Source organism: Trachemys scripta, chromosome 16 (assembly GCF_013100865.1).
Source record: "Trachemys scripta elegans isolate TJP31775 chromosome 16, CAS_Tse_1.0, whole genome shotgun sequence".
Taxonomy (NCBI): domain Eukaryota; kingdom Metazoa; phylum Chordata; order Testudines; family Emydidae; genus Trachemys; species Trachemys scripta.
This window is the reverse complement of record NC_048313.1, coordinates 7,345,488-7,371,579: the sequence shown is the minus strand read 5'-3', so window position 1 is coordinate 7,371,579 and position 26,092 is coordinate 7,345,488. Positions and strand designations below refer to the sequence as shown.

Sequence of the window (26,092 nt, the reverse complement as noted above, 5' to 3'; positions counted from 1 at the left end):
ACCCCCCAAATAAACCCAGGCTGATCCGGGCTGGGGATAAACTGGGCCCGCCGTGTGTTTCTGGTGCCATGCGCCTTCTCTCGCTGTTCCAAACACGTGTTCCCAGTGCCCAGGGGCATGAGGGCAGGATGGGGCACGCATCGATTTCAGCCTGGTCTCTGGACCACTCGCGTACGGGGTGCGAGCGTAACTCCCGGCCTGTCGCTGTGGTGAAGCACCCGCGTGTCCTGGTCGTGACAGTTTTCTCATTGAGTTAAGCCAAAGGGGACTTCAGCTAATGCGAGCTGTCACGGGATCCCTAGAATCAGTGAGCAGAACGATAGAAAGGCCAATTCCGGCCATATAACTGCTGGAAATATAGATACAAAACAATGATATTATGATGTCACAATAAATGGTGTGTTAATGCATATTAATATATGTGGTGTAAAATAGTCTAGATAGATAGATAGATAGATAGATACAGGGGTGGATGGGGATAGATAGATAGATACAGGGGTGGATGGGGATAGATAGATGGGTGGATGTGGGGGATAGATAGATAGATAGATAGATAGATAGATAGATAGATAGATAGATAGATAGATAGATAGAGGGGGTGGCTGGGGATAGATAGATAGATAGATAGATAGATAGATGGGGTGTGGAGATAGATAGATAGATAGATAGATAGATAGATGGGGTGTGGAGATAGATAGATAGATAGATAGATAGATAGATAGATAGATAGATAGATAGCCAGCCCAGTATATCTTGGTCAACGCTAGTGTCAGCTCCAAGCCGTTTGTTCTCAGTCTGCCTTTGTCTGTGAGATTAAAGAGACCCCGTATCTCAAAAATCTCCCTGTCTGGGTACTTATACAGCAGGATCAGGTCATCATAGGTGTCAAGGCTCCTTCCCCACTCTGAACTTTAGGGTACAGATTTGGAGATTTGCGTATAAACTTCTAAGCTTAACTACCAGCTTAGATCTGGTCTGCTGCCACCATCCCAATGTGCTAATTCCCTTCCCTGGGTAGCCTTGAGAGACTCTTCACCAATTCCCTGGTGAATACAGATCCAAACCCCTTGGATCTTAAAACAAGGAGAAATTAACCATCCCCCCTCCTCCCTTCCACCAACTCCTGGTGGATCAAGATCCAACCCCCTTGGATCTAAAAACAAGGAAAAATCCATCCGGTTCTTAAAAAGAAGGCTTTTAATTAAAGAAAAAGGTAAAAATCATCTCTGTAAAATCAGGATGGAAAATAACTTTACAGGGTAATCAAACTTAAAGAGCCCAGAGGACCCCCCTCTAGCCTTAGGTTCAAATTACAGCAAACAAAGATAAACACCCTAGTAAAAGGTACATTTACAAGTTGAGAAAACAAAGATAAACCTAACACGCCTTTCCTGGCTGTACTTACAAGTTTGAAATAAGAGAGACTTGTTCAGAAAGATGTGGAGAGCCTGGATTGATGTCTGGTCCCTCTCAGTCCCAAGAGCGAACAACACTCAAAACAAAGAGCACAAACAAAAGCCTTCCCCCCACCAAGATTTGAAAGTATCTTGTCCCCTTATTGGTCCTTTGGGTCAGATGCCAGCCAGGTTACCCAAGCTTCTTAACCCTTTACAGGGAAAAGGATTTTGGAGTCTCTGGCCAGGAGGGATTATAGTATGGTACACAGGAGGGCTGTTACCCTTCCCTTTATAGTTATGACAATAGGTCTGAGCTGGGGTGGGGGTGGATGGATTCTGGGCTAGATGGGACCAGGGGGTTTCATCTTATGTGATTGGGGACAGTCCCCCTTTATCCTCCGCTTGATGTTCTTCCTCTCCATTCCTCAGGACTAACAGACGTATTGGAGCATAAGCTTCCGTGGGTGAATGCCCACTTCGTCAGATGCATTCACCCTCAAAAGCTTATGCTCCGATACATCTGTTAGTCTTAAAGGTGCCACAGGACTCTCTGTTGCTTTTCCAGATCCAGACTAACACGGCTACCCCTCTGATACTATTCCTCAGGAGTTCATTATCTCTGCAGCATGTCGGTCAATGTCAAACTCATCCTGATTGACATCCTGAGTGATCTGAGTGAGGAACAATTCAAAAAATTCAAATGGCGTCTGGTGAATGGAGATGATGACAAGACAATAAGCTATTGCAATTTGGAATTAGCCGACCGGGAAAAGACCATCGACGAGATGCTGAGCCACTTTGAAAGCTCTGATGCCCTGGAAAAAGCCAGGGAGGTCCTGGAAGCCGTACCTAGGAGAGATCTTGCCGACAAGCTCATGAAGAAAGTGCCAGGTAAAGGGAATGGGGGAGGAGCAAAACAGGGCCAGGAATCTCCTTAGCAAGAGATTTTGAGAGCCCAGTGGACACGCACCTTTGGGGCCTCCATCAGCATTTCCCCCTCATCCCCAGATCTGTCCTAATGTCCCAGGCCAGAGCCAAACCCAGACGCCACCTAACAACTGGGGGCACAAGTTAGACACGTATGTATGGACATCGGGAACGCTTTGACTTCAGGCTGAGCGACGGGGAGCTGGTGAAGATGACTAAAATTTCGGGGCCTGTGACCTCGTAGACGCCTGCCGCCTGTTCCCAACCCCAATTCCTGTCCGTAGCTGCCACCCCAAAGACCTAGGGTCTAACGCCTGCCCCCCACTCGCCTTCATGGACCCTGCTGGCTGAACGATGCCTACGTGACCAGCCCAGCAGGCCCTGGGGTTAATCTTTGGGACGCTCATTGTGAAGATGATTTTAAGACTATGTATTTATTTATTTATTTATTTAAAGTAGCAAAACAAGCTCAGGAGAGGAGAAAGGAGACGTTAAAGGAGCCCACAGAGGAGACGCTAAAGAAGACCACAGAGGAGGAGCTGAAGGAGCCCACAGAGGAGACGCTAAAGAAGACCACAGAGGAGGAGCTGAAGGAGCCCACAGAGGAGAAGCTAAAGAAGCTAGTGGAGCCCACAGAGATAGATCTCATAAGAGAAATGTAAAACAGGGTGTGGTTGCAGGAGGGTTGATAGTTGTAGGAACGATAGCAGGGGCAGCTATTATACCATTCCTCTTCCTCTTATACCATTAGGAGCAGCGGGACTAGGACGTTGGTGTGATAAATTTTGAGATGTGTGAACTTCCCTCTGATCTGCAATGAACAGGGCCGGTGCAACCCATTAGGCGACCGCGCTAGCATTTGGGAGGCAGCATTTCAGGTCCTTTGGCGGTGACCGCGGTGGCCGGATCTTCGGCCGCCCCGGTCGTCGTCGTCATTTCGGCGGAGGGAGCTGGGGCAGGGGGGCGCGGGGAGGGCCGCCTGCAGCAAGTAAGGGGGGAACAGCATGCAGGGGAACCGCTCTCCGCCCCAGCTCACCTCTGCTCTGCCTCCTCCCCCGAGCATGCCACCCCGCTCTGCTTCTCTCCCTCCCAGGCTTGTGGCGCCAAACAGCTGATTGGTGCCACAAGCCTGGGAGGCGGGAGACGTGGAGCGGCGACGGTGTGCTCGGGGACGAGGCGGATCAGAGGTGAGCTGGGGCCGGGAGCTGCCACAGGGTTCGGGGTGGGGCACAAAGTGGAAGTTTCGCCTAGGGCACGAAACATCCTTGCACCCGCCCTGGCAGAGGCCTCTCTCTCTCTCTGTTTCTCTCTCGCTCTCTCTCTCTCTGTGTTTCTATTGTGTCTACGAGGTGGCCTCTCTGCTCAGGTCTGAGGCCCTTGCTCAGGAACGCCGTAACCCGCCATGCTTTGAAAACGGAAGTCGAGGCGTCTCCACTGAGCTGAGCTGTGACTCACGGGGTATTACAGGAAGGGCCAGACCAGGCGTCCGTCTCATCCGGTCTCTGACCGTTCCAGTGGCCACTCTCAGAAGAAAGTAAAATCTCCCCCTTTCCCTCGACTTAAATTAAACCAAGGCAGCTGCCTTCAAGCCAAAATAAGTGTCCACATTTAAACCAGAGGAAGTTTTATCTCTATGCTGCTCCCTCCCAACTGCTTCTTTGTCTCTTCAGTGTCACGCTTACTCCCAGGCCGTCTTCTGAGCTAAGTTGCCTCTTTTTTCTTCCAGTCCCTTCTTAACACCCACTTCTTTCCCGACACCCCTCTCCCATGGCGGCGGTATCCCTCACCGGCTGGTGTCTGGTCGGTAACGCCGCCTGGTTTTGTTTGTCTCATTGAGCTTGTCAGCGCCATGTGACTAGATCCTTGTCTTGTGTGTCTCCGCCTCACTGGGTACATTTGTAGGGCATCGTAAACATTAAATCATTGACAGAAGCTGACTATTGGGTTAAAGTTACAGCAGGACCAAGGTCTTGGCAATCAGGATAATACGTGGAGAAATGAAAGCCGTACAGGTGGGTCAGGATCACAAAGGCATCAGGTCAGCTGTCTTCATCTTTGAGCCCAGATCTATTTTTGGCATTTGCAACATTCCCGGGATGACTGTGCCTCACGTGAAGACGTGTTTCCTCTTATCTGTCTGAAACCTGCTGCCCGTAAATCTCCTCGGGTGAAATACGGCGGGAAGGGCTCCACAATCTGTGTCTTACGAACCTTTCCAGGAAACTGACACACTTACACAGCCCTCTTTTTTGCCTGCCAGAAACCCAGCTTGGTTTCTATTCAGCTCCTCACAAATCGGAGGGCTGGGGCGGCAAAAAACCTAGAGCCGGCCCTGCGTCCCTCCCCCCACCCCCATCTTATGATCTGCATAAAAACTTCGTGTTCAGGTGCCAAGGTAGCCCCTGGAATCACAGTTAAAGTTGCCGCCCCCCCAAAAGCTGAAATGCCCCCCCCCCCCGGCTGGAGCACGGTCATTGCAGCAGTTGTTTCAGAGAAGGAGGTGGGCAAGCAAGATTTGGAAGAGACTAGGGCCTTGTTTACACACAAAATTTGTGTGACCCTTCTGCCCGTCAGAGTTGGCAGCAACAGGGGCCAGGTTCAGGATCTAGGGTTCCGTTCCAATAACGCAACGCACAACCGGCTCGAGCCCCCACCCAGTGACCTGGGACAATTACATCCCCCCCTCCCCCCGGGCGCTTCTACGAGGTGACACTTCCCCTCTCGCAAGCACCGAGTCTGAGTGTAGCAAAAGCCTTTTAATAATGGAGGGAAACAATGCGGCATTATCTTGGGGAAACACCACAAACAGGATTCATAACACAATCCATGACCAAAAGACCCACTCTTTTCCCCTCCGGGTCTTAATTCCAGCAACCCAACGTCACCCCTCCCACAGTTTCTGTCCTCGGTCAGTGCAGCCCCAGAGTTCAGAAGTTCCTCTGCAGAGTTTACCTCCCAGCCTGGGTGGAAGCGGGGAAATATGGGGGGCATCTTAACTGCTCCGCTGCTCGGGTTGTTGGCCGATTGCCACACTTCTCCGTGGGGTTCTGCTGCCATCTTCATCACCAGCTGCGCCTCCCCACCAGCCGCCCTGCCAGCCGCTCTGCCCACCGCCCTGCTATCCACTCCGCTCATCACGCCTTTCCGCTTCGCCAGCCGTCCTGCTAGCCGCTCCGCCGGCCGCGCACCAACTTGCCTTCAGGCCCCCCCTTAACACAGCTCTCAGTGATCTCAGCTCTTTAGTGACTTCAGCTCTCAGTGATTTTAGCTGGTAGCAGGGGAGCCTCAGTGCAAGCGCACCACGAGCCCAAGGTAGATCTAACGCTTAGAGCCAGGTTTCAGTGATTTCAGCTCTGTAGCACGTAACAAGACTCCTAATGGAGTCAAAATTAGCTCTGTTATTGTACAGTGGAAAGAAGAAAGGTAAAAGTAGTATAGGGCACTCAGAAGGCACCCATGCAGAAAGGAACAAATACCTCTCCCCCCACCTCTCTCAGTTCACTGGCTTTGGGACCCAGGTGCCTTGCCTAGCGAGTGCTACTTAGTTGAGGGCGAGTCCCTCCATCATAAAATGCCAAGGACAGTTCTACTGTCCTTGAGTCACATAAGAGACTGGGGGGGTCCCACAGCACCAAAGTGACCATTTGGGCAGGCAGCCCCTCATGCTCGGCAGGGTGGGTGTGCCCATGCAAACGAGATCAGCCCCTGAAGTCCTTTTCCACAACTCACCACCAGATGTCAGGGGAGACTCATTCTGACTCTGCTTCCATCTGCACCAATTTAGGATTTATCGTGTCGCACAAAACCAAACTCTCTGAAACCGGTTTACCATGACCGTAGGGCTGTTTTACACATGGTTTTTGTGCTGCTATAATTATATGAATTTAGAAACAGAGAGAGTTCCTAGATCTCGGGGTCAGCACGCCTAGTGTGGATACAGTTCTAACCGTCCATGTGCTTGGGTTGGTACTTCCTGTTCCTGTATGTTTTGGTGCGACTCTGGCTTGCCATTGGCCATCTGGGTGATCAGCTTCCCCCACTCTGTGCCTCAGTTTCCCATCTGTGCAAGGGCAGGGGATGGGCCTGACCTGCTTTGGACGGCGCTTTGAGATCTCCTGGCGAAAAGCTCTAGAGAAGAGCTGGGGATTATTACTGTTTGTGTTGAGCAGACCTAGAAACAGCTGTGACCGTGTAACTCCCGGGCGGCTGCAAAGTCCTCTTTGAACGTGTTCCAGCGCAGAACGTTGTATTTTATGTCAGTAAAGTCATGACGGACACCAAAGGTCTCAGTTTCTTTTCCTCTCTGTCCTCTTTCTCCCCAGAATGATCAATAACTATTCAAAAGTGAAGAGGGCTTTTGTCCGACAGCGCCTTACTGCTAACCTCGAGACACTGAGAAACGATCAATTTGAAATGTTCAAAGATGTGCTGTGCGAGACATCCATGAAGGACCTTGTCCGTGCAGGAGATGAATTTCTTGACGAACCCAATACATTCCAGAGGGACGCCAGCCTAGAAAACCTTGTCGAGGATTTGATAGGCAAATTCGGCCGGACTTACGCACTGACAGCAGCTGTGACAGTGATGGAAAAAATAGGGAGAAGGGACCTCGCTAAAGAACTCCAGAGAGAAGAAGAAGGTAAATGCAGCCAAGGAGGAGAACAGGAGGGGAAGGGGGTGTTGGATTTGAAAGAGGTGGTTGGGTTGCATATTGAGGCTATCGGCTGCTCTGCAAATCAGCAGCGACGACAAACAGATCAGGGGACAAATTGCCAACCCCGGGTCCCCGATGCACCCAAATGTGCCGCTGGCTCCGCCCAGGGAGGCTGAAAGGCCCCTGAGAACGGGCTGGCTTGTGCCATTAGTGATTGAATCACACATAACACCAGAAGCTCTATGTTTTTTGCCACCCCAAGCACAGCAATCAGGCGGCCTTCGACGGCGCACCTGTGGGTGGTCCGCTGGTCCCGTGCGCTGCCGAAGCCGCAGGACCGGTGAACCTCCCGCCAGCATGCCGCTGAAATCCGCCTGTTGCCCTCACGGCGACCAGCACGCCACCCCCCACAGCTTGCCGCCCCAGGCACGCGCTTGCTGCGCTGGTGTCTGGAACCACCCCTGACCTTTGGTCTGACCCAGTCTGGCCGTTCTTATGATTCGTGAGTTCTATCCCCAGCTCTGGGAGGGGAGTGGGGTCTAGTGGTCAGAGCTTTTGGATGGTGTTGCTGTGTGGCTCTTCTCCAGCTGCCTCACCCCAGAGGTGGCTGCATATCAGCGCTGGGTGAGCCATGGCCACATGGCGTTATATGCGGCTGTTCCCCAACTTCCCCCCCAGAGGTGGCTGCAGCTCAGCACCGGGCAAGCCCTCCCATTCCCTGTGCACCGTTGCAGTGTGGCTGTTACCCAGCTGGAGACACCTTAGGCGGCTTCTTGAGGAAGCCGCACCTTTGGGGAAGTTCCAGAACTTGGTCAGTGTTGTAGGCCTGTGACGGTGCTGCCCGTGGGAGCCAGCTGATGTCACTTAGGGTGAACTGCAAACAAAATGGGGCAGACAAACCCCAGAAGCTGGTGGATCTGCCAACACTTAGATTTACCAACCAGCACAAAACCGCTTCCATAGGACCTCCCTGGTTCCTCAGATGTCCAAACAACGCAGTTCCCTTAAAGTGCCCGGCCTCCGGCCTCCGGCCAGACACACACGTCAGATAGGATGATGATTCCTGAACATCTGATCTCATCATATAAAAGAAAAGGATCTTCCAACCCCAAAGGATCAGCCACACACCCACGTCCAATGATAACTTAGATCTTACCCACAATATACGCGTAGAGCCAATCCTTATTAACTAAGCTAAAATTTATGAAAAAAGAAAAGAGAGAGTGTTGGTTAAAGGATCAATATACAGAAAGACTCGAATTCAGTTCTTGAGGTTCAGACACACAGCAGAGATGAGTTTGTAGTTGCCAAAAGTCCTTTTAGAAATAGTCCAAAGGTTATAGTCCAATGTCCATATTCAGGGTGGCTCCAGTCAGTGACTTGGGATCTCAATCCTTACGGCTTAAGGTTTCCCCCTCTTGGAACCCAAAGCAGATCTGAGATGAAGCAGGATCGTGTCCCAGGATTTTTATACATTTCCTGCAGCCTTTTGGCCTGAGAAAACAATAGGCTTAATTCTCCTTCCAAACATCCTGGCAATTAGCACAGGGTCATTTATCCATTACACAGTTCAGATCCAGGTTACCCCAACCTTCAAAGAGACATAGAGACAATAATACTATTTCCCTCAAGTGTCTTCCTACACGTTAATATTCCTTTTTTGATCTTTGAATCAAAGCTCTAGCAATAGACAAGACTTGTTTGCTTCCATCACAAGCCCTGAGCAAACTGCTCCCCTTCTCTCTCTAACAATGCGGCTGCATTTCAGAGCTCTGTTCAGTTACAGATCTTCCGAACCAGTCTCTAAAGTTGGGCCCTGGGGCAGGTCAGTCTGGGAGGTAATTAACTCTTTCTGGCCCTGTCACCTTTCAATGAGATATTATATTACACTCATAACGGCACAAGGACGCCGCTGCTCACCTCCCCTGGGCTGTGCTCGGACGCAACAGAAAACGTACCGAGCACTGCGACCCTGGGGCCAAAAGGGCTAACGCCATCCTGGGCTGTATAAGTGGGAATCACAAGTACGGGCTTGTGTACACTGCGACGTTGTTAACAAAACTCTCCTGCCCACAAAGCTAATGCCGCTCGCGGGGCTGGAAATATTTGGTCGGCAAAAATGCCGAAAAAATCCGGACCAAGAGCGTTGGCACACGCTGACTTTGAGTGACAAGGCTGTGTCGCCACAGCCTTGTCACTAAAAGCTGCGTTGTGTAGACAAGCCCTTTGACTGGAGAAGTTATTTTCCGTCTGGATTTGGCCCTTGGTGTGGCCACTGCTGGGATCCTGTGTCCCGTTCTGGTGGCCACCGTTCAAGGAGGACATCGATCGGGGGGGGGGGGACAGAGAAGAGCCCTGAGGATGATTAAAGGGTTAGAAACCGGCCGGAGAGCGAGAGACACCCGCAGCTCCAGGTGTTGATCTGAACAGAGAGACCAAACAATGAGACGCAGGTCCCGTTCCGCTTCGTGTCAGAGGCTTGACAACTGAGCAGCCATCTGTGGTGTGGCCTCATTAAAATCTTCTTATTTATTGCAGTCCTGGAACCGACCCAGTGTCTGAGAAGAAAACCAAAAGGTGAAGTAGACCCAAAAGAGAGGTAGGAGAAGGTGTATCTCTGATAGGAGCCGGAGCTGTAGGAGGACTATTTTCAGCATTAGTAGCAGCCCCTAGGGCACCGCTGGCTTTTCCAGTTCCAGTTCCAGTCGCAGTAACAGCAGGTGTAGCAATAGCGTGGGAGTGACATGCCTCCTCAGCTGACAGCGAAGCCGCTGTCGGTAAGTGATCCTGGCCCTGAGTTCACCCTGCGTTTGGCCAGCAACGCCCAGCCGAGCCTGATCCAATGGCTGCAAGTTGAAGCCAGACCAATTCCGCCTGGGAATAAGGGGTCAGTTTCTAACGGCGAGAGTCATTGGGGCAGTTTCCTGAGGGGCACGGTGGAGTCTCCATCACTGGCCATTTTTCAGTCCAGCTGGGATGTTTTTCTAACCAATCGGCTCTAGGAATTGTTTTGGGGCCTTCTCCGGCCCATGTGGTGCAGGGGGTCAGACTAGAAGGTCACAAGGGTCCCATCTGGCCGGGGTTTCTAGAAATAAACGTCACAGGTGTGAAGTCACCATCTGCTGTTTGCCCCGAGCCCCGTGACTTGTATTAAACTCACCAGGACGCTCCGTGATCTAGGGTGACCAGATGTTCCAGTTTTACAGGGACAGTGCCGATTTTTGGGTCTTTTTCTTATAGAGGCTCCTATTACCCCCCACCCACATCCCAATTTTTCACATTTGCTGTCTGGTCACCCTACCGTGATCTGTGATTTAAAAAGTGCCATGACAAATGAAATTCAGCTATCCCTCTTTAACGAGTGTCTTTCTCCACCACTGCCTCCTCCTCGCAGCCCCTGCTGAGGGTGGTCAGCACCCCCTCACTCACGTTCAAAAAGTCTCGGACAAACAGAACATCTGTGACATTTTCAGCACTGTGGCAAACCTTCTGCCCTAATTATACCACTTTTTGAAAAATGAAACAACCATATTACCACACTCCCCCCCCCCCCCCCCCCAGCACCCGCTGCATCTCACCGGGTGAGCCATCTCTGTGTGGCGTTATGTGCGGCTGTTCACCAGCTGCCCCGCCCCAGAGCTGGCTGCATCTCAACATTAAGCAAACCAACTGTGCATCCAGTTTCTAAAGCTTCCCTTTTAAGGTTGGGACCTGTCATACAGGGCCAGCTCCAGGCACCAGCGCAGCAAGTAGGTGCTTGGGGTGGCCAATGGGAAGGGGCGGCACGTCTGGCTCTTCGGCGGCAATTCCGCGGCGGGTCCCTCAGTCCCTCCGAGAAGGACCCGCTGCCGAATTGCTGCCGAAGAATGAAGCGGTGCGATGGAGCTGCCGCTGATCGCGGCTTTTTAAAAAAAAATCCCCTCCCCCCGCCGCCACTTGGGGCGACAAAAACCCTGGAGCCGGCCCTGCTGTCATAACATGACTTCCTAGCAGATATCCGAACACTGCAAATGAAATAGAGGTTTTTGATTCATGTGAATGAAATTTCAAACACTCCTTTCCCTGTCATGGAGCAAATCCTCTGGCAAAACAGGGGAAACTCCGTCCAGTCGATAGGCCTAGTTCTTTGCTCATGCGGTGTCAATCCATCGTGGCGCCGTTGAAGTCGCTGGAATGATGCCGGTTGAGAACTTGTTGGCATGGGAGGAGAGCCCAGTGAAATGCAAGTTTTGCCTGGGAGAAAAAGGCCCTCAGCCTTTGGCTATATCTGTATCTAGTCCCCCGCTCTCTTCCAGGCATCTCTTCCCTCTTAACGATAGACACCCCACTGCTTTAGGCCCCACACAGCAGCTGTTTCTCTGAGCTGTTTGTTTTGACTGATGGGAACGCTGACCAGAAACCCTGCAAGAAATGGCTTTTGTAGGAGGGAGAGGAGGGCTCTGTCTTGGAAAGAGACGACTCAGGGGGGATATGAGAGAGGTCTATAAAATCATGATTGGTGCGGAGAAAGTAAATCGGGACATGTTATTTACTCCTTCTCAAGAGAGAAGAACTAGGGTCCACCATATGAAATGAACAGGCAGAAGGTTTAAACCAAACAAAAGGAAGTATTTCTTCACACAACCTGTGGAACTCCTTGCCAGAGGATGTTGTAAAGGCCAAGCCCATAATAGGGTTCAAAAAAGAACTAGATCAGTTCCTGGAGGATCGGTCCATCAATGGCTATTAGCCAGGCTGGGCGGGGATGGTATCCCTGTCCTCTGTTTGCCAGAAGCTGGGAATGGGCGACAGGGGATGGATCACTTGAGGATTCCCTGCTCTGTTCATCCCCTGGGGCACCTGGCATTGGCCACTGTCGGAAGACAGGATCCTGGGCTAGATGGACCTTTGGTCTGACCCAGTACGGCCGTTCTTATGTTCTTAATCTGCCCACCCAACCAGTAACGACCAGCTGCTGTCGTCCTGGGCCATCTCAGCAGCTCCTGTTCTCTCGAGCTGTCCTCAGCAGCCCGCAGGAGAGGAAGAAAACTGAACGCAGCTCCTCAGCTGAGCTTGTCCTCCCCGGCTTATGAGTCCGGATGCCCCTTATTATAGTTTCTGTAGCTACAGATGTTTTACAGGTTGTGCAATTCTCCAGGCCTTCATAAAAATTTTGAATTCCTGCAGCAGTGAGTTCCTCAGGTGTATATGCCGTGGGAACTAGTGTTTCCTGTTTATTGCCTCTGTGGTATGCCAGACTTTGATTGAAATCAAGGTCCCCGTTGTGCTGGGTGCTGCACTGACCCCAACCGAGATCAGGGCCCTGTCGTGCCAGGAACTGCCCAGATCCCAACCGAGATCAGGGCCCCGTCGTGCTGGGCGCTGCCCAGACCCCGACCGAGATCAGGGCCCCGTCGTGCCGGGCGCTACCCAGACCCCCATCATTTTAACTGAAATGAAAGCTTTTTCAATGAAACAAACTGAATTTTAAAAACTGCATTGCAAATACGTTTTGCCCATCGCAGGACAGGGGAACCATCTGGAAGGAACTGAAAACAGTTTGTTTCCATTTGACAGTTTTCACACAGCATCTTCTTTGTGATCACCAATGTAGTCCCGATGGTAACTGGAGACTTTGTGTTTCTCTGAACGCAGGTTCCTTTTGCAGATGGCTCTGAGATTTTCCCTTCACTGCATCCTGCCCCCGGCTTCCTTCTAAGACATCGCGGAGTTGGAAAGACACAGCCGCAAATGCTGATCCGAGCCCTCTAGCGAATTCGATAAAACGGCGAATGCTTCTGTGACGTTGCACTCTATATGATTTTATGAAAATATGCTAATGAGGGTGAATATACTGTACCTGGAATATGCTTCATGCAAAAGGTCTCTTGTAAGGTATCATTAAAAGCTTATAATCTACTGAGTGTGATCATCCGATTTGTATAAATGTAGCACTCGTGTATCTGAAACGAGAAATATGAAATATAATTCTGAGGGCCTGTTGTAATTATGCAAAGTGTGGGCCATTAACAATGGTTTGGAATCTTGATGGCTCCCATCAACCAGGACAATTGACTGTGGATGGCTTTGTTTGCTGGCAGGCCTTCCTGGGAGTCAGGCTGGGAGGAATGAGGGCTTGGGGGGTCTCCCAGGTCATGTGATCATGTCACCTGAACTGGAATCCATCTTTAACCTGGTGCTTTTCCGTTGAGAAGGAGGGGTGGGAACCCAGAGAAGGATAAAGGATTCCCACCTTGTGCAAAAGATATATAGGGGGGTGGAACAGAACAAAGGGGGCTGCAGTCATGAGAAATCCCCTAGCTACCACCTGAGCTGGAACAAGGGCTGGACCAGGAGGAAGGATTGGGCCCAGACTAGGAAGGCGTCCAGTCTGTGATAGAAGCTTATTGCAACATCTGAGGGTGAGATTTTATCTGTATTCAGTTTTCTTACTGTATTAGGCTTAGACGTGTGTGTATTACTTTATTTTGCTGGTAATTCACTTTGTTCTGTCTGTTATTACTTGGAACAACTTAAATCTTACTTTTTGTATTTAATAAAATCACTTTTTACTTATTTATTAACCCAGAGTACGTATTAATACCTGGGGGGGGGAAGCAAACAGCTGTGCATATCTCTCTATCAGTGTTATAGAGGGCGAACAATGTACGAGTTTACCCTGTATAAGCTTTATACAGAGTAAAACGGATTTATTTGGGGTTTGGACCCCATTGGGAGTTGGGCATCTGGGTGTTGGAGACAGGAACACTTCTGTAAGCTGTTTTCAGTTAAACCTGCAGCTTTTGGGGGACATAGTTCAGATCTGGGTCTGTGGTTGTAGCAGGCTGGCGTGTCTGGCACAACCAGGCAGGGTTCTGCAGTCCCAAGTTGGCAGGGAAACGGGCTCGGAGGTAGTCTCAGCTCATCAGGTGGCAGCCCCAAAGGGGGGTTCTGTGATCCAACCCGTCACAGCTTCCCACGCCTGCCTGTGAGCAGTTCATACAATCGTTACAGTCACGCCTCCTTGTGCTGTGCCTGGCCGCCTTGGTGTCGGAAACCCCCAAAGACAACTGGAATTTTTCCAAGAAAAAAAAAAGGTTGGTCAAATGAAACACCCTTTTTAATACGGAAATTTGTAGCACACCCTTGTTGGCTTCCAAAGCTTATATATATTTAAAAAAAACAATCCTTTGTTTTCGAAATAAGAAAGTTTTAAGTGACTGGGTTTGGTTTTTTTCCCCCCAATTTGGAACGACAGTTTCAAAAGAATACAAGGCTGTAATTACGCTGACCCAACCAGTTCATCAGCACAGGCTGTCCCCCTTCAAACACAGCAACATGGCTGATAACAATTGGATTGACCTGTCTTTTATTAGAGCGACAAGGTGGGGCAGGTAATGGCTTTTGTTGGACCAACTTCTGTTGGTGAGAGAGAGAAGCTTTCGAGTTTACACAGAGCTAGATAGATAAATATGGGTGTATATGGATGGGTGAATAGATAGATAGATAGATGATGAGGTGGATGGAGATAGATAGATAGATAGATAGATAGATAGAGGCAGGTGTGTGGGGTGGGACAGACAGATGGAGGAATGCAGAGATGGGTGGATGAGTGGGGGCATGGATGGGTGTGTATGGAGATGCTGGGGGGATGCTGGGAGCGATGGATGGGGGGGTGGGGAGGGACGGGTGGAGAGGTGTGTACTGGGACGGATGGGTGTGTATGGAGATGCTGGGAGCGATGGATGGGGGGGTGGGGAGGGACGGGTGGAGAGGTGTGTACTGGGATGGATGGGGGATGTTGGGAGCGATGGATGGGGGATGGGTGGGTGCATGGATGGAGAGGTGTGTACTGGGATGGATGGGGGGATGCTGGCAGCGATGGATGTGGGATGGGTAGGTGGATGGATGGGTGTGTATGGAGGGGGAATATGGGGCTGGATAATGTAATGACACTGGCAGCTGATTTAAGGCTCAGGACAGTTATTTCCTGCCCAAGGAGCAGCTTCCCCACCTGCCAGTTCCCGGCCTTTCCCCAGATCAGACATAGCCCCAGAGGCCAGGGGGACAGATGGGGTTCACAGCACTCTGGGGTCAAGTGTTATGTGTGGATGTTCTCCATCTACCCCCACCCCAGAGGTGGCTGCATCTCAGTGCCGGGCGAGCCATCCCCAGGCAACGTTATGTGTGGCTGTTCCCAGCTGCCCTTCCCCAGAGGTGGCTGCATTTCAAAGTCAGGCCATGGATGCATGTTGTGTGTTATCAAAAGAATGATCAAAGGCATCGGTTGAGGCTGAGGAATCTACTTTAATAGGAAAAGAACCCGAAGTATCACAATCAAATCAACTGGAAAAGCAACCCAGACTGCCATGAGGAGAGGGCACCCTCTGCGCTCCCACGCTGCGCCCACCTGAAAACCTCCCGCCATTTCATACCCCAGGACTAGTTCTACCCCACTCTAAATCTGTGTGAAGGGGCTAGATTGTACTCCACTCCACTGACCGAGAGGAGCCGGGGAGAGAACCCAGGAGTTCTGGCCCCAGCCCCCTTGCTCTAACCCACTAGATCCCACTCCCCTCCCAGAGACAGGGAGAGAACCCAGGAGTCCTGGCTCCCAGCCCCCCCTGCTCTAACCCCCTACACCCCACTCCCCTCCCAGAGTCCTGGTTCCCAGCCCTCTCCCCCGTCCCCCTACTCTATCCCACTACCCCCATTTCCCCTGTTGTGATGGCCGAGGAGGCTGAGCAGTGGGGCGCCGGGTCTTGGATTCGGGGGGGTGATTGTGTTTGGAAAGCTCTGGGGAAAGGCAACGAGCCAGGGCCCGGAGAACTCGGGGCAGGACGGAGCCCGATCCCAGGGCCGCTCTCACACGCCGCATCCTTCTACGTACTGCCACAGATCCTGGCCTTGGCAATACGACGTCCAGGCCACCCTGACGGAGGAGAGAAAAAGAATCAGCGGCCACCGGTCGAGGTGCCTCATAAAACGCGCCCGAGGGGTTACAGGCGCTGGCCTTGGGCAGGCAGGACCTGGGTTATTCTGCCACAGACTCTGGGCAGGTCACATTGCTGCTCTGTGCCTCAGTTTCCCCTCCTGTGAAATAGGGACGCTTGCACCCCTCATCTCCCAGAGGGCTGGGCTGAAGGAAAATGGTTAAGCCAGATAAGGAGCTGAGAAATGAGCTGTTAGTCGCACTGCCCGTTATGGATCAGGGCCCAGCCCTCAGACATCTAGTCAGGCTGCAAAAAATCAGGAGATTAGCAAAAGGAAAAAAAAGGAATCACGGAAAAATTGAGATTTACAAAAAAAAGACGTGAGATTTTCAGAAAAATCATGAGATTAGCAAAGAAAAGACTGCAAGAGATTCACAGGAAAATCGTGAGATTAGCAACAAAAATAAACACTCATGACATTAGCAGAAAATCCCGAGATCAGCAAAAAACAAACACTCATGAGATTTGCAGAAAAATCATGAAGGTTTTTGGGTTTTTTTTTTCTTACAATGCTTCATTTTCGAGTCCTTTTCTTTGTTTCCTGGCGTGTGCGAGGGTCTGTGGGGGGTGGGGGTGTTTGAACCAGCTGTTTTCTCATGCACATCTCTGCCGACACGGGGGTGGGAATTGTTTGGGCTCTTTGCTCACGGGCGTCGGGGCGGGGGAGGGGTCTCTGCCGACACGTAGCTGGGAATTTTTTGGGCTCTTTGTTCACGGGCGTCGGGGCGGATCTGGGGTCTGAGCCTGTCGGTCGCGCTCAGCTTACGGTTTCCAGATTTCCGGCACAATCGCGAGGGCTGAAAACAGGCTTTCAAAAAATACTGAAGCCGAGATTCTCTTCTACACCCGACTCCCCATGTCCCCCCCTCAGGCCCACCCCCCACTTACCAGGCACTCATGCCGTTGGAGTCCTGGGCAATGATCTTAGCACATTCAACGTCCGCTGAGAGATTGTTGCTCAGTAAGTCTGGGGGGGGGGAGGACAGGTGAGTGGGGGGGTCAGAGCAGAATGGTTCCCAGTTCCCCCCTCGATCCCTCCCACCCCAAACCCACCCACCCCATTTATCACACAGGTGACATTTCCACCCGTACGGAACTCAGACTAGCCAAATGAAATACATGCACTGAGATGCAGCCACATCTGGGGGGGCATCTGGGGAACAGCCGTGCATAACACCGCATGGGGATGGCTGAGATGCAGCCACCTCTGGGGCAGGGAATCTGGGGAACAGCTGCGCATAACGCCGCATGGGGATGGCTGAGATGCAGCCACCTCTGGGGCAGGACAGCTGAGGAACAGCCCGACAAGGCTCCCTCCATTCAGAGAGAGAGGATCTCTCCCCCGACCTCACCGCTGCAGGGAATTTGACAGATGTTGGAGCTGTACTCGTCGCCGTTCTGGCACCAATAGCGGCTGTTGATCTGAAAGATGCCGAAGTCGGTGCTGCCGTCCCAGCTGTTGTAATTGGTGGCCTGGGTGTTGTAGCTGCTCTCGTGTGCGGCCATGCAGACCCCTGAGTCAGAGAGAGAGAGGGAGGGAGGGAGGGAGCTCAGCTTGTTATAGCGGGGAAGGGTCAGCAGGTGGCGCTGTGACACCCCCCTACGGGCGAGCTTGGAAGACGCGCTGCTTGTTGTCAGCACTGGGGGGTATTTATAGAGGGAGCTGTGGCAAACAGAGCCAGTCTCAGCCTGGCACCCTTTGAGGGGCACCTTGTGCACAGCCGGGCGGGCTGGGATCTGACAGACGGTTTTCATGGATAAATGTCGGTGTCACCGGACACCCGCAGAGCGAGGCCGAGATATTTCCAGCCGTGCTAACAAAAGCAACGTCAGGACCATGCGGCCTGCTAGGGTGACCAGACAGCAAGTGTGAAAAATCGGGACGGGGGGGAGGAGGGATAATAGGAGCCTATATAAGAAAAAGACCCAAAAATCGGGACTGTCCCTGTAAAACTGGAACATCTGGTCACCCTATGGCCTGCGGACAGAGGAGCATTTTGACACGGGAGGGCGACCGTTTGCGGTTTAACGGTTATGCCGTTTTAAACGTGTTGATCATCAGCGTCTACTGTTATAAAATAATTCTCATCTGGCCGCCCCCCGCCACCCCGAACTGCCCTACGACTTCCCCCTACTCAGAAGATTTCAATCAATACAAATGGAAAGGCAATGGTGAAACCCCATCATGGTGACAATTTAAATGGCTAGACATAGATTTTAAAAAATGCTTAAAACTCGTGACTGGATGTGACAGTGAAAATGTAAATGGATAAAAACTGGGGGGGGGATGTTTGAACCCCATAATTTTGTGCAGCTGTGAAAATGTCAATGGATACAAGTAGAAAAAAAATCCTTAAAAACTATTTGTGCAGCTGTGAGCCTCTAAATCGGGGGGGCCAACCTGAGCCCAAGAAAGAGACAGAATTTACCACTGTACATTGCCAAAGAGCCCCAGTAATACGTCAGCAGCCCCCCATCAGCTCCCCCCTGGCTCCCAGCGCCTCCCACCCACCGGCAGCCCCATGGATCAGCGCCTCCCCGCACCTCCCGATCAGCTGTTTCGTGGGGTGCAGGGGGCTCTGGGGGGAGGATACCGCAGGCTCAGGGGAGGGGGCAGAGCCAGGGGTTGAGCAGCGAAGCCCCCCCCTCTGTCCCCAGCCCATTGGAAAGTTGGCGCCTGTAGCTCCAGCCCCGGAGTCGGTGCCTAGACAAGGAGCCGCGTGCGGCCACCCCTGGGCTAAATGGATAAAAATTGGGGGAAATGCGTAAAACGGTTTTGCACAACTGTCAAAAGTTCAATGCCTAGAAATAGAAAAAAGGCTCCAAGCCCCGAATTTCGTGCGGCTGGGCAAAATCAAACGGATACAAGTTGGACCCCAAAAATGCGTCAAACTCCTCGTTTCAAGCAGCTCAAAACGTCAATGGACAAACGGGCAAAAAAGGCTTGAAACAATTTTGTGCCACTGTGAACAGTTAAATGGCTAGAAACAGAAAAAAATGCAACCCCCTCCCCAGTTTTGTGCACCTGTGAATATCTAAGTGGAGGAAAAATTCTTAACACAGTTTTGCGCAACTATCAACATTTAAATGGATCGAACGAGAAAAAAAGGCTTAAAACCCAGAATTTTGTGCAACTGGGAACATTTAAATGGATAACCGGGGGGGGGGGGTTAAAACCCATAATTTTGCACAACTGTGCGAATGTAAAGGGGGGTTTTAAAAAATCAGAAAAAAGTGCAAGATAAACCGTGCTCGGACCCGTCGAAAGTATAAAACCCCCTGAACACTGGTGTCTGCCCAGCCTAGTTTTGCTGGTTATCAAACGTCGCCGTGGGACAATCAGAGGCTCCTGTCGTTAACTAATTGTCCACACCCCCCTAAAACCCTACAAGTGCAGAAATGGCCCCCGTTAAAACAGGAACGAAATGCCTGAAGCCCCCCTCCCCCGCCCTGTGGGAAGTGGGAGGTCTGGGGCAGTGGGGGGGTCACTCACAGTTGGCCAGGCTGTAGCCCATGTAGCCGTCCAGGCCCAGTTGCTGCAGCGTCTGGGCGAGTTGGCAGCGGCCGTAGTACATGCCCAGGCTACCCGGCACCAGGCAGGCCAACAGGGCGAACAGCGCAAGAGCCTTCATCTCCGCAGGGCGAGGGGCAGCTGAGCCGGGCAGTGGGGACTGGGCATCCCGGCTTTATATAGCCCCGGGCGCTGCCCACGCCCCTGGTCAAGGTCACCCCCGCCCCCACCAGCGCCGAGAACAAGGGCATCTCGGGTATGGCCGGGAGCCAGGACTCCTGGGTTCTCTCCCCAGCTCTGGGAGGGGAGTGGGGGCTGGTGGTTAGAGCAGGGGGGGCTGGGAGCCAGGACTCCTGGGTTCTCTGCCCGGCTCTGGGAGGGGAGCGGGGGCTGGTGGGTTAGAGCAGGGGAGACTGGGAGCCAGGACTCCTGGGTTCTATCCCTGGCTCTGGGAGGCAAGTGGGGTCTTCTGGTTAAAATATAGGAGGGAGCCAGGACTCCTGGGTTCTATCCAGGATATGCCATTTCCTTTCTGGGACTCGCAGGCTGGGTCCCCCGTCCGTCCTCCTGGAGCTGGACGCATGCTCCAAACCTCAGTTTCCCCAGAGAGAGGGGCTGCAGGGATGGATAAAAAAGGGGTGACGCTGCAGGGACAGCGGCTCTGGTGCCTGCACAGAAGCAGCCATTGCTGGGGAGGAGCAGAGGGGGCCCTGGGCCTCCACAACCCCCTGTCCCGGCAGGTGGGAGCGTTCCTGGCCATTCTCCAGTCAACGCAAACAGGCTCTTATCTCGCCCAGCCACTGCCAGGCACCGCGCACCCCGGCCCAGCTAATCGGAGTCCGGAGGCCGAGCGCCTAGTGCCGTGTTTACAGGACACCCTGTGCCACGGCCGAGATTGGCACACTGGGTGGAAACAGCATCAGGGGAGATCGGGGCCCCGTCGCGCCAGGTGCTGCACGGACCCACGCAAGGCCCCCGAGGCAGAGCCCCGGAGCACAGGGCAAAGGGGCTCAACGAGGGATCAAAAGAGGGCCAGGGATCGGGGCCGCAGGCAGCCAGGGAGAGCAAAGAGCAGCTGGGGTCCCCAGGATCCCGCCACGCCGCCGCTAATCCACTGCCGGGGTGTGACCCCCAGCCGCATGCCGGACCCCCAGGGGTGACGCTGTGCCGGGGGGCCCCATGGCTCCAGGACTGAGCCGCCGGGCCCCAGCGCCTCTCCGGGAGCTCCTACGGCGAGGCCAAGCCAGGTCCAACTTCACCGTCGGTGCCAGAATTTGGGAACACCGCAGGGCGGTGCTGGTTCAGAACCAGACGGGGGCCTGGCTGTTAGGGGAAAGTTCGGGGCGGCCGTTCCAGCGGTGGGGCGGGGATGCCAGCCATGGGGCAAGGCCGGGGCTGGACCCACCTGCGCCCTGTCCGGGTTAAGGCCGGGAGCTCTGCTGCGCCCCCCGAGGGGTTACACAAGCAGAGATCCGGCTGCTCTGGAGGGAGGGGGCCAGGCCCAGCTGTTGGTTCGGTTCTGGGGAGCTGCCACCAGTAAAACTCCAGATGCAACATAGTCCCCGGGCCGGAGACAACAGAGCCAGGGCAGCCTTCAGCCTGGGGGTGTGGGTGGGTGGGTGGCCCCTGTCCCGGGGCCAGATGGGTGACAGCCCCCCCTAGAGGGGACAAGCCCCAGCTCCATTCCCCACCCCCCCGAGCCAGCCAGTCCCCGCCCTGGGGCCGATGGGAGCTGGTGCTCCCTAGAGTGGCCAGGCCCTGCGCCCCATTCCCCACCCCCGCGAGCCAGCCAGTCCCCGCCCTGGGGCTGGATGGGAGCTGGCACCCCCTAGAGGGGACAGGCCCCATTCCCTGTCCCTTGTTGGCTGTGTGCATGTTCTCTCCAGGCACTGCACCGGCTCTGCACAGACCAGCGGCTCCATTCAGCAGGGAACGGGCCTGGCCAGCGCACCCCATAACAGGGACACTCAGACACACAAGCCCCATGAGAACGGACCAGCTCAGTGACTTTCCGTCCCCCTCACCCCCATGGCCAGCCAGATGCCCCCTCAGCAACCCCTCTTTTATGCACTGATACAAACAAGTTACGTACTGCTGGGGTTAGTCACCACCCTGTGCCTTGTACCTGGCGGGTCGACCCAAACATCTCATCCGCCCCCCGGAGCTTATCTTCCCGAGGGCGCAGGGGGCGTTCACACCGTAGCTCGGTAGCGGGAGGGTCCTGGCACGATCCCTCTGGGGCGTGTTTACACGACAGGCCAGTGCCTGGCCCCTCATAGGAGCGTTTGTGGTTTGCAGCCCCCGGTCTCGCCAAGATCACGTCCCGGCCAGCGAACGCGCGGGCCGGGCCTGACTGCGGCCCCTAGGCCCTACGCCAGCCCTTCCCGACCAGGCCTCATATCGCAGGGTCCCTCTGCTAACCCCCCGGCTCCCCACCCACAGCCCCCGGCGCAGCTAACCGGAGGCCGAAGGGCTGGTGCTGCGGCTGGGGACACCCTGGGAATGCAGAGACATGCTGGTCGAGATGTTAAACAGAGCTGGGCTGAGACGCTCCCCGCTGGAAACGCAGCGGCGTTTGGAGGCCGAGCCGTCGGCAACTTTGCAATAAACTCAACGGTCGCCAGGTTCGTTCTCAGTCACTCGGGTTTTTTAATCACACTCAGCTGGAGGGACTGGCGAGCCCCCGGGTCACAGCTGGCATCAAACGCACGGGGACGGAGTCCGAGGGGGTCAGCGAAGCGGGCGACCAGGCCGGCCCCGCGGGCTACCAAGGGGCTTTTCCTTTGTCAGTCATGGGCTCGTCTTCGGGACAGACGAGGGGCTGGGATCAAGCCTGGCCCAACGGTCTGAGTGTCCCACGGGAAACCAGCGGCCGAGCGCGGCCATGGAGGGGGGGAAGGGACAGTCCCGAGCCGAGACACTGGGGTCAATCGAGGCAACGACTGGTCTTCAGAGCCTGCCACCAGGGCTAAGGAACCAGCAGCTACTGGGGGGCAAACGCCCGTCGCCCCAGAACCAAGGGGCAGACAGGGGACAGCGAGGGGTGGGTGAAGTGGGCTGGGGGTGATCGGATGGGGCACCCAACCTGCAGCCGCCCCAGGGTTTAAATTAATCTGGGCTCCCCCCAGCTCCCCCCCCCTGCCCCGGGTTGAATCCTGCTGACCGGTTCGGATCCACCTCCCCCGCTCCCCCGCTCCCAAGCTGGTATCCCCAGGCCAGGAGCCCTGGCCAGCTCCCCAAAACCCCAACTCGCCCCAGGCTGGGGCATCCGTGCCACGCTGGATGGGAACTGACAGGCATCCTGGCTCCCAGGCTCCCCCTGCTCTAACCCACCAGCCCCCACTCCTCTCCCAGAGCCGGGGAGAGAACCCAGGAGTCCTGGCTCCCAGCCCCCACTGCTCTAACCACCAGCCCCCACTTCCCTCCCAGAGCCAGGGAGAGAACCCAGGAGTCCTGGCTCCCAGCCCCCACTGCTCTAACCACTAGACCCCACTCCCCTCCCAGAGCCGGGGAGAGAACCCAGGAGTCCTGGCTCCCAGCCCCCCCTGCTCTAACCCACCAGCCCCCACTCCCCTCCCAGAGCCAGGGAGAGAACCCAGGAGTCCTGGCTCCTAGCAACCCCCACTCAAACCCACTAGACCCCACTCCCCTCCCAGAGACAGGAGAGAACCCCAAAGCCCCCCCGACCCCATTTCCTACCGCATGGCGGCCCCCCAGTGTCCAGCCTTGACTGCCAGGGGAGAGCGCCCCCGGCCCAGCCCCCTGCCCCACTCCCCGGAGCACAGCGCCCCCCAGCGCCCGGGGTTCTCACTACAGATCCGGCCCCCCTGGTGCCTCCCCCGAGGCAGCGTCCGCGGCATTGAAGATCTTGGCCAGCAAGGAGCGGCTGGTCTGGGATTTCAACTGGATCTCCCGGGCCTTGGCCAGCTGCCCACGGAGCCGGCGCCCGCCCACGCCCGCCTTGCGCCGCTGGATCTCCTCCTCCGTGGGGCGCTGGACGAAGCCCCAGCTCTTCTCCTCGGCACCGGCAGGGGCGGCGGCGGCCCGGCGGGCGAAGCGCTGGCTGGTCTCCACGCTGCGCAGGTAGAAGCCGGTCTCGCGCTTGGCCTGGGAGATCTCGGCCCGCAGGCGCTGCTGCCGGACCTGCCGCTCGTAGGCCAGGCGCTCGCTCAGGTGCGGCCACCTGAACCGGTGCAGGTACTGCGGGGACAGACGGACCCTCACTGCCTCTGACCGGCTGGACCCCGCTCCCCACCCAGGGCCAGGAGGGAACCCAGGAATCCTGGCGCCCAGCCCCCCTGTGCTCTAACCCACCAGCCCCCACTCCCCTCCCAGAGCGGAGAAGAGAACCCAGGAGTCCTGGGTCCCAGCCCCCAGCTCTAACCACTAGACCCCACTCCCCTCCCAGAGCCAGTACCTTGATGTTCCACAGGTCGTAGTGGAAGCGGCTGCGCCGGCGGGTGCCCATGGGCGTGTTGTGCAGACTGGCGGCCACGAGCTTCGCCACACGCTTGTCCCTGAACTCCACCCAGCCCTCTGTGTAGTTCTTGGCCTTGGCGCCAGCTTTCTTCTTCCTCTGCCGGACGAACCGCTCTGTGGGGACGGAGAGATCAGCCCCTGCCATACCCCCCGCAATCCCCTTCCAGCCACAGGCCCGCCCGGCACCGAGATGCAGCCACCTCTGGGGCGGGGCAGTCGGGGAACAGCTGCACATAACACCACGATATATTTTCAGCCAGGAAGTGAGGGGGACTCCAAAGTGCAACCAGAGCCAGCGATTCCAGCTGAAGATGGGATTTTGCCAGGACGCCTGGGTTCGCGCCCCAAATATTGGGTGAAAACCACCACGGGAGATTTAGTGACTGCAAAGGATCAGGGCATGTCTGGGTAACTGACATACCCCTGTGCCCCTTCAAGTGCCCGGCCCCGACTGCCAGGGCAGAGCGCCCCCTACCCAGCCCCCCATCCTGCTCCCTGCCCCACGGTGCCCCCCAGAGCCCGGCCCTGACTGCCAGGGGAGAGCACTCCCTGCCCAGCCCCCCCACCCTTTTCCCCACAGCAGAGCGCCCCCACAGCGCCCGGCCCTGACTGCCAGGGGAGAGCGCCCCCCCCGACCCTGCTCCCTGCCCCACGGTGCCCCCCAGCGCCCGGCCTTGACAACCAGGAGAGCGCTCCCTGCCCAGCCCTCTACCCTGCTCCCCGCAGCACAGCGCCCCCCAGAGCCCAGCCCTGACTGCCAGGGGAGAGCGCCCCCTGCCCAGCCCCCCACCTCCCCCGCACACACTCTGTGGACTCACCCTCGGGCTGCAGGAAGATGCGTCCGACCTCCCCGTGGACGCTGAGCAGGTTTCGGACGTGCCGGGGCCGGAAGCGGGGCGGGATGTGCCCTAGGTACACGATGCCCGGCACGATCTTCTTACCCTGGGGGGGGTCCGGGGCGTCAGGTAGGGGGCTCCCCTCCTCGCCTGCCCCCTGCCCGGCCTCCAGGGGGCTTCCATCCTCGTCTGCCCCCTGCAGTTCCTCCAGCATCCCGGGCGCTGCCCCCTGCCAACAGGGAGGGGTTAGATCCAGCCTCAGGCGACCCCGACCTCCGTGCGGCTTCCACGGCCGCCCCCCATTGCCCAGCTCCACAGCTCCCCATATGTCCCAAGCCCACAGCCCTCTAGCTGCCCACCATCTCCCTATGTCCCCATCCCATATCTCCCACAGCCCTCCACCCCATTCCCCACCCCTTAGCCCCCATATATCCCACCCCCACATGTCCGTCTCCATATCTCCCCACTCCTCCACCCCATTCCCCATCCCTACAGCCCCCGATATTTCCCACCCTCCAGATCCCCTGTCCCCCCGCATGCCCCAACTTACAGATCCTCCCAGACCCCATGGGCTCTGCTGTCCTCCCCCCGTCCCACATGCTCCAGCACCCCCAGCTCTGCCCCATCCACTCCCCCTTGCTCCCCACCCATCCTCTCTTCCGCAATCCCCGGCCCCCCGCCTCTAGGTCCCACAAGTCCCCGCCACACCTGATCTCATGCCCCCCCCGACGTTCCCCTCCGCCCTACACATCTCTCCCTCCCCCGGCCCCCCATCTCCCACGTGACCCCCACCCTCTGCCGCCCGTCCCCCAACATACCTCTCCCTCCGCCAGCCCCCTCCAGCCCCCCAGACCCACGTGCTCCTGTATCCCCCCCACCGCCCGCTGTTCCCAAATACCGCCCAGCCCCCCACGCCTCCCCCCAGCTCTGCTCCTCGCCCCCATCTCACTCACTCCTTCGCTCCCCGCTGGCCTCACTTTACGGCCCGGGAGCCGTGCGTGGGGCGACCGACCCGGAAACCAACGCCAGAGAGGGCGTGGTCAGAACGTTCAGGAGGAAATGGGGGAGGAGCCAGGGCGGGGAAAGGGGCGGGATCAGAAGGCCCAGAAGGAAACGGAGGCGGAGCCAGAACGTCCAGGAGGAAGCGGGAGCAGAGCAGGGGCGGGGTTAGAACGTCCAGGGGGAAGTGGGGGCGGGGTTAGAACGTCCAGGGGGAAGTGGGGGCGGGGTTAGAACGTCCAGGGGGAAGCGGGAGCGTAGACGGGGCGGGGTTAGAACGTCCAGGGGGAAGTGGGGACGGAGCCGGGGCGGGGCTA

The 26,092-nt window shown here is 55.6% G+C and overlaps 4 protein-coding genes across 5 annotated transcripts in view; 2 read left to right on the top strand and 2 right to left on the bottom strand.

Annotated features, from left to right (window-relative positions):
- Nucleotides 1-13,170, top strand: part of LOC117888527 — a 30,900-nt gene extending 17,730 nt beyond the window's left edge. Inside the window, exon 6 of the mRNA XM_034792010.1 lies at nucleotides 12,613-13,170. Within this exon, the coding sequence (XP_034647901.1) occupies nucleotides 12,613-12,635 (23 nt within the window). The 3' untranslated portion in view covers nucleotides 12,636-13,170. The remainder of the gene's footprint in view (nucleotides 1-12,612) is intronic.
- Nucleotides 2,013-9,672, top strand: LOC117888525. Of its 2 annotated transcripts, none has more exons than XM_034792006.1 (4): nucleotides 2,013-2,288; nucleotides 2,784-2,982; nucleotides 6,647-6,963; nucleotides 9,517-9,672. In XM_034792006.1, the coding sequence occupies exons 1-4, from the start codon at nucleotides 2,024-2,026 to the stop codon at nucleotides 9,579-9,581; spliced, it is 846 nt and encodes a 281-aa protein (XP_034647897.1). In that variant the 5' UTR covers nucleotides 2,013-2,023; the 3' UTR covers nucleotides 9,582-9,672. The 2 variants fall into 2 exon arrangements, with proteins under 2 accessions (XP_034647897.1, XP_034647896.1); XM_034792005.1 differs by having other exon boundaries at nucleotides 2,781-2,982.
- A 2,464-nt stretch (nucleotides 13,171-15,634) lies between the features above and the next one.
- Nucleotides 15,635-19,630, bottom strand: LOC117888528 (lysozyme C-like). Its single transcript, XM_034792012.1, has 4 exons — nucleotides 19,444-19,630; nucleotides 17,303-17,464; nucleotides 16,839-16,917; nucleotides 15,635-15,889 (listed from the first exon to the last, which is right to left on the bottom strand). The coding sequence occupies exons 1-4, from the start codon at nucleotides 19,580-19,582 to the stop codon at nucleotides 15,823-15,825; spliced, it is 447 nt and encodes a 148-aa protein (XP_034647903.1). The 5' UTR covers nucleotides 19,583-19,630; the 3' UTR covers nucleotides 15,635-15,822.
- Nucleotides 19,631-23,094: 3,464 nt separating this feature from the next.
- ABT1 (activator of basal transcription 1) lies at nucleotides 23,095-25,874 on the bottom strand. The gene is made up of 4 exons (XM_034792007.1): nucleotides 25,730-25,874; nucleotides 24,759-25,005; nucleotides 23,879-24,054; nucleotides 23,095-23,661 (listed from the first exon to the last, which is right to left on the bottom strand). Exons 2-4 carry the CDS (start codon nucleotides 24,988-24,990, stop codon nucleotides 23,272-23,274), a joined length of 798 nt encoding a protein of 265 aa, XP_034647898.1. The 5' UTR covers nucleotides 24,991-25,005; nucleotides 25,730-25,874; the 3' UTR covers nucleotides 23,095-23,271.
- Between the last annotated feature and the right edge of the window lie 218 nt (nucleotides 25,875-26,092).

Bases quoted from the DNA above. Each gene is read 5' to 3' on its own strand.
- LOC117888525 (XM_034792005.1), top strand. From the start codon at position 2,024: ATGTCGGTCAATGTCAAACTCATCCTGATTGACATCCTGAGTGATCTG. The intron at 2,289-2,780 runs GTAAAGGGAATG...ATTTATTTAAAG, and splicing joins GCTCATGAAGAAAGTGCCAG to TAGCAAAACAAGCTCAGGAG. The intron at 6,964-9,516 runs GTAAATGCAGCC...TATTTATTGCAG, and splicing joins ACTCCAGAGAGAAGAAGAAG to TCCTGGAACCGACCCAGTGT.
- LOC117888528 (XM_034792012.1), bottom strand. From the start codon at position 19,582: ATGAAGGCTCTTGCGCTGTTCGCCCTGTTGGCCTGCCTGGTGCCGGGT. The intron at 17,465-19,443 runs GTGAGTGACCCC...TCTCTGACTCAG, and splicing joins GGGCTACAGCCTGGCCAACT to GGGTCTGCATGGCCGCACAC. The intron at 16,918-17,302 runs GTGAGGTCGGGG...CCCCCCCCCCAG, and splicing joins CTGTCAAATTCCCTGCAGCG to ACTTACTGAGCAACAATCTC.
- ABT1 (XM_034792007.1), bottom strand. From the start codon at position 24,990: ATGCTGGAGGAACTGCAGGGGGCAGACGAGGATGGAAGCCCCCTGGAG. The intron at 24,055-24,758 runs GTGAGTCCACAG...CCGTCCCCACAG, and splicing joins CATCTTCCTGCAGCCCGAGG to AGCGGTTCGTCCGGCAGAGG. The intron at 23,662-23,878 runs GTACTGGCTCTG...CTGTCCCCGCAG, and splicing joins ACGACCTGTGGAACATCAAG to TACCTGCACCGGTTCAGGTG.